General features: G+C 24.4%; 1 protein-coding gene across 6 annotated transcripts in view; it reads left to right on the top strand.

Annotated features, from left to right (window-relative positions):
- The window catches only part of LOC102676472, a 10,566-nt gene extending 1,358 nt beyond the window's left edge, over positions 1-9,208 (top strand). For 3 of the 6 annotated variants that reach the window (XM_006617988.2, XM_006617989.2, XM_031511611.1), the window contains 10 exons: positions 304-408; positions 789-927; positions 1,504-1,668; positions 1,773-2,307; positions 2,414-2,965; positions 4,083-4,472; positions 4,544-4,732; positions 4,908-5,767; positions 7,052-7,495; positions 8,504-9,208. In XM_006617988.2, the coding sequence (XP_006618051.1) occupies positions 308-408; positions 789-927; positions 1,504-1,668; positions 1,773-2,307; positions 2,414-2,965; positions 4,083-4,472; positions 4,544-4,732; positions 4,908-5,767; positions 7,052-7,495; positions 8,504-8,698 (3,570 nt within the window). In that variant the 5' untranslated portion in view covers positions 304-307 and the 3' untranslated portion in view covers positions 8,699-9,208. Of the gene's footprint in view, positions 1-303; positions 409-788; positions 928-1,503; positions 1,669-1,772; positions 2,308-2,413; positions 2,966-4,082; positions 4,473-4,537; positions 4,733-4,907; positions 5,768-7,051; positions 7,496-8,503 lie in introns of all 6 variants that reach the window. The other 3 variants (XM_006617985.2, XM_031511610.1, XM_006617986.2) reach the window with 3 other exon arrangements.
- Positions 9,209-9,479: the final 271 nt, after the last annotated feature.

The following is a 9,479-nucleotide window of genomic DNA, read 5'->3' on the forward strand; positions in this document are numbered from 1 at the left end:
CATTCAATTAATTTTATTAAGTTTATGTTATTATTATTAGTTTTATTAAATTAAATATCATAATGTTTTTATTTAAATATCTTTATTAATATAATATATATGATATTTATTAATATAATATATATGATAATTTTCTTAAATAAATGATTTTTTTATTTAATTAATCTTCATATCAGGAAATAATAAAATTTATAAAATAAAATTATTTTATGATGAATTATATAAATTTTTATGATAATTATATATTTTTATGTTAATTTTATATATTTATAAAAATATAATCAGAAATCTGTATAATTACAGTAGAATGGAATGGGTGGAAATTATAGAACCTCGAACTAAGGAGCATATGTATGCTAATCTTACAACTGGAGAATGTGTATGGGATCCTCCACCTGGTGTACCAGTGTAAGATATAAATATTCTTGTATATAAAAAAAATTATTTTAAATAATATAATTAAGTATTAAGTTGAAAGAATTTTATTAATTCAATTTTTATTAATTTTCATCAATACTTATTAAAAAAATAATTACTTGTCTAAGATTTAAACAAAATTTTTGATCTATTTAACTTGATGAAAGTTATCATCATATTCCTTTTACAATGTAGAAAGCATTTATAATGCATAAGATTTCTATTTCTCTAAAGATAATAGTAATCAAAAACAGATATTTTTAAATTACATATACATACGCGCGCGCACACAAAATTGTTATATATATATTGAATTTATTAATATTTAAAATTTTAAATATTTAGATATAAAGTTTACTTTATGTTTTTAGAAAAAAGACAGATAACAATCAATGGTGGGAATTATTTGATCAAAATACTTCACGCTTTTATTATTATAATGCAACATCTCAGAAAACTGTATGGCACCGTCCAAATGATTGTGACATTATACCTTTAGCAAAGCTTCAAGTAAGTGATTCATTTTTTCTGATAACAAGTAATTTTGATTTGGAAAAATGATATAATATGATATAATATGAAAAATATCCTATATTATATAAATATAGTACTGTGCTAAAATTTAAATGATTCTATAAATATTTAGAATTCCAATAAATGATAAAAATCTGTAACATTATGTATATTTATTTATTAAGATTGAAAATATTAATTTTGTAATATATATCATATATAGATATATGATATTTAAAAACTTATTTATACATCAATATAAATATCAGTATAATTTCTCTGTAGAATGTTCAAGATATAAGTAAGCTGTCTATTTTTCACATAGTTATAAATAGCCCTTTATAAGTAGGAGAAAATTTTCTGGTTTATGTTATACTATATTATAACCATGAAAATTATTTGAGAACTTTTTATATTTTATTTACATTTAAATTATATTGTATCAAATTTTTATTTTTTAATGTAGATAATATTGTAATAATTGTAAATTTTTTTAATAATTTTTTTTCTATTTTTTAATATTATTAAATCTATATTAATTAAAAAAAATAATAAAATTTTATTATATTGCAGACATTAAAGCAAAATACAGAACCGGCAAGTAGTAGTGGAATTGATGTCCAGAAATCAACCGAGCCAAGAAAAAAAGAGTCTGTATCAACGCAGACACAAACTTCTTCAGTCAGTCGATTAACAAGATTTAATCATCAAGAAAATTCCAATTTATCTTCTTCATTGGTAAAGTTTTTAATTTTACATAATCTTTTTATATAATCTAGTTTTTTGATATTCTTTATGAAAGATTAATATGGTAAATTTTTTATTTTATTATTATTTTTTAGCAAAGTGGTAGTGTAAATAAAACAAGAACATCCAATGTTGGTGTGGATCTTCAAACATCTCCTCCTTCTCCATCTCCATCTTCAAGACGACATCATCATCATCATCATCATCATCATCATAATAATAGACATTATAGGCATCATGATGTGCCTACAACACGACGTCAACATAATCATTCTCAAGATTCTGGTCGATCTAGTGACAGTTCTGTCTCTCATAGTCGTACATCTTTAGAATCAAGTGGATATCGATTATTGGATTCTCCACATCGACATCATCATCGTTCTGCCACTCAGACATCGACAAGTCAAGTACAATCTTCACCCAGGCAATATAGTGGTACATTGGAAACTAGGGGACACAAAAGCGGTACTTTAGAAAGTATAAAAAATCAGAAATCAGTACCATTGGGTGAACCACCTCCATTAGGTTTGTCACTTTCAACTAGTACTCCTCTATTTAAAAAAAAGACATTTATTGATTCACAACGAGAGAACAGAGCAGGAAATTTAGAATTGGAAAAGAATAAAAATGGTAAGAATGTGAGTTAAATTTTATACAAAATTAAACTTTGTGAGATATTTTTATTATACATATAAAAGATAAAATCAAAAATTTAATTTTTAATTTTATATTGTAGGTAGAGAAAGTAGTAGAAGTTCATATGGTCCTGAGCCAAGTACTTCTCCATATCGTGATTCACTGATGGAATCTAGAATATTTAGACATGAAATGCCTCCATACCGTCCGCCAGAAGTTCAATTGAGTCATAGTTATAAATCGCAAGGTGAAAAATATGGCTCTCTGGTGGAAAGTAGTAATCGTTATCATAGAGATAGAGAAAGGGAAATTCATCATAGAGAAAGAGTAAATAGTTTGGACAAAACAAATACTTCAGCCTTTTATCCAAGTTCCATACATCCGCGCAATATGAATAAAGATAATACTGGTAGTGTAGGAAGAAGGCATCATGGATGTTCGATATCACTTTCAGAAGCGAATGTTAGAGATATGTATAGTGCAATGTTAGTTGAAAGAAATGAGCCTTCTAAGAGTCTAGTTAGAGGTACAAGTATAATGAGCAATACATCGAAACAAAGAAGTCTCGAAGTTGTGGAACGAGAAAGAGAACGTGAACGTGATAGAGAAAAAGAATATAGAAGAAACACAGCTTGTAATAATTCATTGGATTGTAAGTAATTTTTATCTTAACAATTAAAGTTGTTTAATTTTTATATTTAATATTGAGCATTATATATATTATATATATTATACATATATCTAGGTCATCTGTCGATTATTCATTGTTTATTAAAGATAATTCACTTATCAAAATTTTACAACAATTATAAACAATTAATAATTTTGCTTTAAATATTAATTGTTTATTCTTAAATTTACATTTGATAATTATCTAGAATTCTTCATCAATTTCAAACATCATTTTGAATAACTTTTTTTATATTTATTGTTTATGGATATAATTTTTACTAGTCTTAGTTTTTCAAATATTTACAAAAGAATGATTGTTATTATATTGAATTTTGTTTATATATATATATTCGTGATAAAATATGCGTCAGTATGCGATTGCCATTCTCAAGTTTGTTTATATAAACATATAAGTCACAATGATAGCGATATTAGTCTCATAATTTATATTATTTTTATCTTTATTTGTATCTATCTATTATAACATCAATTAAGAATTTTTTTATATTTTACTTTCGCATTCTGCAGATTTTAAGAATTTATGGAATAATTATTTTAGCATGGCTTAGATTTAAAATCTATCAAAATTTATATAAGAACTTTTCTGATAAGATTTCTGACTGGTTCATTGTGTATATATAAATATATATGGCACTTATATGACACATTATCAGAAATATAGTATAAGCAAAATTTAATTAATAGTAACAAATTTAATAATAGTAATCATTTTTTGCAAATATTTTGAAAATTGAAGTTGCATAGATGTTATACTATATATTTATATATTATATATTATATTTCCCTATATATATATATATATATATAGAGGAAAAATTATTTAAAATCTTGTTTTTTATAATATATGTTGAATATCATTATTCTAGATAATTACATCATATAATTTTTCTATAATCATTTTATTAAATTTTTAAGTTACTTTCTCTATATATACAGCAAAGTGATTTGTGATTATCTCATATAATACATTAATGGCTAATTCTATTGTAGCAGAAAAATTAATTAGTTGAATTAATTGTTATTTTTTTAATTTTAATTTTAATTTTTTAATTTTTTTTCTAATTTATATTTGTAAGGTATACCGCAACCACTAGCTCGCAGTTATAGTTTTGTACAACAGCAAAAACAGCAACAAAAGCTGCAACAATTACATCAACAGCAACAACAGTCAAGAAGGAAAGATAGAGATGATGATTCTATGCACGAGCGTTATCTTATTAGTCAAAGTCATGAACAATCTAGACAAAGGCTTAGTAGTAATACTAGCAGTAGTAACAGCAGTAATAGTAGTAGCAATAGTGCTGTTGGCGAAGAAACAGAAGGACTTACAGAAATAGATGATAGTAAAAAAAAAAGAAGTAATGGTAATCCGAGTCCGCCTCCATCTCCCTTTTATGGAAATCTATCTGATGCCGATCATTTGTTGCCACTTCAATATTATATTCTTCAACAAGCAAAACTCTTAGGTGTGTCTTTAAAAATAAAAATTTTAATTATTTAATATTTTAGAGTTAATAATGTTTTTATAATTTTTTAGATTGTTATAAATTTGGAGATTATCCATTAGTAGAAGAAGGTGATGATTCTTTAGATGAAGAAGGTGGAAGAAGCGAAGATATTGGTGGAAGAGCTGATGATGATTCTGATGATCAATTTGCGGATGATGAAGCAGCAAGTAACCAAGGTGATTCTTCTAGTCAAGAATACCTTGAAGATCATTATGCAGGTTAGTTGTTATTTAATCTAAAAAGCATTATACAATTTAATAAGTTTTAATTATTTATTGATTGAAAATAAATAATAATAAAGTTCGTTAAAATATAGAATTTATATAGAATTTCATTAGATTTGTATAACTTTTTATAAAATTTTTTTATAAAATATTTATATTATTATTATAGATTTGGGTAACTATGATACTGCAGGATTAGCAACATATTATAATACAGCGGATACTTTAACAAGGCCACAAGTACGACCACCATCACCACCGAATGTCTCGCAAACAGAAACGAGAGAAACTGTGACTGTATCTACAAGACAACCACCAGTTTTACCATCTACTACGATAAGTTCTGTTTCTAATATAAGTAGCGGTATTGATAACACCGATATCGATGAGGCGAAACGAGATGATAGTGCGGGCGGTGGTGATATCGAAAAATATGCACAAGACAATCTTAATTTGAATTGCGGACGACCAAAGGGATTAAGATTGTTGTTTCGAAAGAAGTTCAGCGTTCGTGATATTCTTAGCTGGTCTAAAGATCCAATACCACAACCAATGTTAGTGGTTGTAGATGGTGAAAAGTTACTGAAACGAGAAGCTTGTAATCTGTTTAGATTGGTGCAAGTGTATATGGGTGATCGAAAAACTAATGTAGGAATGACATTAGATAGTGTAGCTATGGACATTGTGAATACAGCGTATTCGAAACCACCATTGCGAGATGAATTATACGTCCAAATCTGTAGACAAACTACAGAAAATCCACGGAAAGATAGTTTACGTAGAGGCTGGGAATTAATGGCTGTCTGTTTAGCTTTTGTGCCGCCCAGTGCCACTTTCGAACCTTATCTTGAAGGTTATATGAACAGACATCGTGATCCTAATTTTCAATTTCCGGAAGTGGCCAAATGGCCAATTCACGTACAAGTTAGTCATTATGCAACCGTTGCATGTCGTCGTTTGCAACGAATCGGAGTACATGGCAAACGGCAACCTCGCAAGGCTACTATAGAAGATATTGATCAAGCAAGAGTATGTTTTATTTTTTTCTAATATAATTTTATTTTATATTAATTAATAATAATTTTATTTTATTATTTTGTTTTATTATATTTAAACTATGTTTTCTATAGTAATGATAATATTAATATTATCTTATTGAAATATTTATATGATTTTTTATTTAATTCTCTAATTACAAGATTCATTAAAATACAACTTATTTCGTTTCATTTTGTAAACTTTGAAATTATTATATAATATTTAGTTTTCAGGATATTTTTTAAATATATATTCCCACAATTAAAACTGTCTGTTTTAAAGATGTTAGAAGATCTCATCTAAAGTATTTTCAATGAAGTTTTTATTATTTTATGTATTATTAATATAATGCTTATAACGAATCAAAAATGAATAAAATACAATGAATAAAATTAATTTACGCTTATGTATGAAGAATTGAAAAATCGGCTGAAGAATTAAACATTTAATTCTATCTAAAATACTTGAACAAAATGTTTTTATACATCTTATATTTTTTGAATTATTATGTTGAAAAGAAATACTTAAAAGAAATACTTAAAAGAAGGAAATACTTATATAGATCTAATGACTTATTTTTTATAAATCCAATTAATTATAAAAATAATACATAGTATATTGAAAAATTTTATATTTTCAAATCTATCATATAATAGTGACAGAGCAAATAGACTTTTTATGCAGACTTCTTTATTTTTATAATGTCTAGATTTCTTTCCAATTTTTGTATCATATATATATTATCTAAAAAAATATAATAATAATAATAATAATAATATATATATATTATGTAAAAAAAGGATTTAATAAGTGATACTTAATATACTTGAATATATTTGATAACAATATAATATAAATATTATTGATAAAAAAACATTATATTCTCTTATTTTTTATTATCATTTTGAAAAATAATTGATTAAATATTGAATATGAAAGTTTAAAGAAGAAGAAATTGATAAAGATTTGAAAATAGGCATCTAAAAATTTTTTTTTTAATTCTTAATTTATTTAAAATATATAATAAATATATAATATATTATTCTAAATATATAATATTGATATATAATGATATATAATATTGATATGTAATAGTTAATGATTTAGAATAGTTTTAGTTAATGATTTTTATTTTTGATATAATAGTTTGAAATCTTTCTTTTTTTTTATTTTTTATTTACATTTTAGAATTTCACTAATGTAATATATGCAAATAAACTATTTTAAACTTCTTTACACTAGAAAGAATATTTAAATTTTTTTTTTTTATTATAGATTCAAATTTTCCGAGCATCCATGTTTGGAGCAACATTATCAGAAGTGATGGCTCTGCAGAAAGATAGATTTCCAAATCGGGAATTACCATGGATACAAACAACATTAACACGTCAAGTATTAGCTCGAGGAGGTATCTTGACGGAAGGAATTTTTAGAGTATCTGCAGATGCAGACGAAGTTAATGCTTTAAAAGCATGCTTGGACAGATTCGAGGATGGTACGATTTTGGCAGCTTCTCAAGATGCTCATGCACCTGCTTCTTTATTAAAATTATGGGTTCGAGAGCTTTACGAACCATTAATACCTGATTCATTTTACACGGAATGCGTGTCTATGAGGCATGATGATACCGAAGCTTCTGCAGTTAATGTCGCTGCGCTTGTAAATCGTCTGCCTGATTTAAATCGTCGCGTTCTTTGCCATTTGATACGATTCCTCCAGGTTAGTATTTATTGCTATCAATAACCTTTATTTAATAAATATAAATTGTTATATTTAAGCATTTTACTTTTTAAATGAAAAAAATAAGTTATATTTATTTCTTTATTAAAATATTATATTCTTTTTTTAAAGAAGTTTTAATAAACAAGTAGAATATTTTATATTATTTATGATATTTTATAAAATTTACAATTCTGATTGCTAGTATCTTTCTCATATGATATAAAGATTGATATTAAAAATTTTAAAAGTAATTATAAAAAGATTTAATATATCTATAAAGATATAATATAATTATAGATATTTATAGATATCTAAAGATTTAATATATTTATAGATAAAAATTATAAAAATAATTATAAAAATATTATTTTAAAGATTATTTTAAATTATATAATAAATATAAATAATTTAAAAAAATTGAATTAATTCCAAAAATAAAGATTAAGTGTTATATTATTAATATAAAATAAGAGAATTAAAAAATATTAAAAAATCTAAAATAATAAAATACATTATTCATCATATAGGCAAGTAGTGTTTCATATTATTTTTTGACAGTAAGAAAATTAAAAAAAATTCAAGCCAAATAGTTTAAAAAATAATTATTTTTTTATCAAGATTTTTCTTTTATTTTCCAATATTTTTCTAATACATTTCATTAATTGTGTTATGTATAATAACATTTAAAATATAAAATTTATAAAATTACATATGATCGACTACTTTTCCAAATCTTTTTCGAAATATATAATTGTAAGAATTAATATATTATTTTTCAATTACTCAATTAACGATTTATTAATCAAATTATATTTTTATTTATTTAAAATGTTATAATAAATAAATAAAATCGATATTAATCAAAAGTTCTATTTATTTTTATTATTAAATTTGTCAAAAAGAGATTTAATGAAACGAATTTATTACTTCGTTTTTTTTAGTTTATCTTTTTAGTTAATTTTTCGTAACATATATAATGTAATAAATATATAATTTTTATTTCAGATTTTCGCCAGACCGGAAGTCGTTGCTCGCACTAAAATGGATGCAAATAATTTAGCAATGGTGATGGCACCAAATATATTGCGATGTACTTCGCAAGATCCCCGTGTGATCTTAGAAAATGCACGAAAAGAAATGGCTTTTGTTCGTACTCTTATCGAATCATTAGAAACTGCTTGGGTCGATGATCTTCACTGATCATTTTATTGCACACTAGAAGAAATAACACTCTAGACTACTATGCCAAATGAATCAGCTGTATATTCACATGTATCGTTAGTTGTTTCACTGTTCTCTATTATTGTTCACTTTTGTTTTTCTTTTATTTTATCATTATCATATATGACATCCCATAGATTTGTGGATGTTCATTATTGTAATTTAGTGCTAAAGTCTTACCAATCATTGATCCTGCTCTTTGTTTTCCTATTTATTATTTATATACAGATTATATGTTATACAGATAGAGATTATTAGATTATATTATGTATATCGCTATATATTCATATTATATATTTTACCAATTCTTGTTACCGTGTTGAACAAACGCGGACGGCTTTTTTACTCGATCATTGTTGAATCTCGTGTAAGATAAAAAATGATGTGTTACCGTGTATAGCTGCACTCCGCGATAATCTTTTTGTATAAGCAACAAATTGGCGTGTACAACGTTTATCGAGGAGTAAATATTGCAAAAAATTAGCAAGTTGTACAAGTGTATTTCTTTACCTGTAGCCTTTGAAAACTTACCTTTCTATAAAAAATCTAAAAAAGGAAAAAAATTATTTTTTCAATAAAAATATTATTATCGAATATCGTGATTATTAATCAAAATATTTTACATCGTGTTATATTATAAAATGGTTTTTAATGTTAAAAATATTGAACAATTTACAATACAAGATATTCGTATCATTTACAATTTATTTTGTACAATTAATCTCAAAAGTTACCAATATGATTATAAATATAAATATAT

Source organism: Apis dorsata, unplaced genomic scaffold, assembly GCF_000469605.1.
Source record: "Apis dorsata unplaced genomic scaffold, Apis dorsata 1.3 scaffold_333, whole genome shotgun sequence".
Lineage (NCBI taxonomy): Eukaryota > Metazoa > Arthropoda > Insecta > Hymenoptera > Apidae > Apis > Apis dorsata.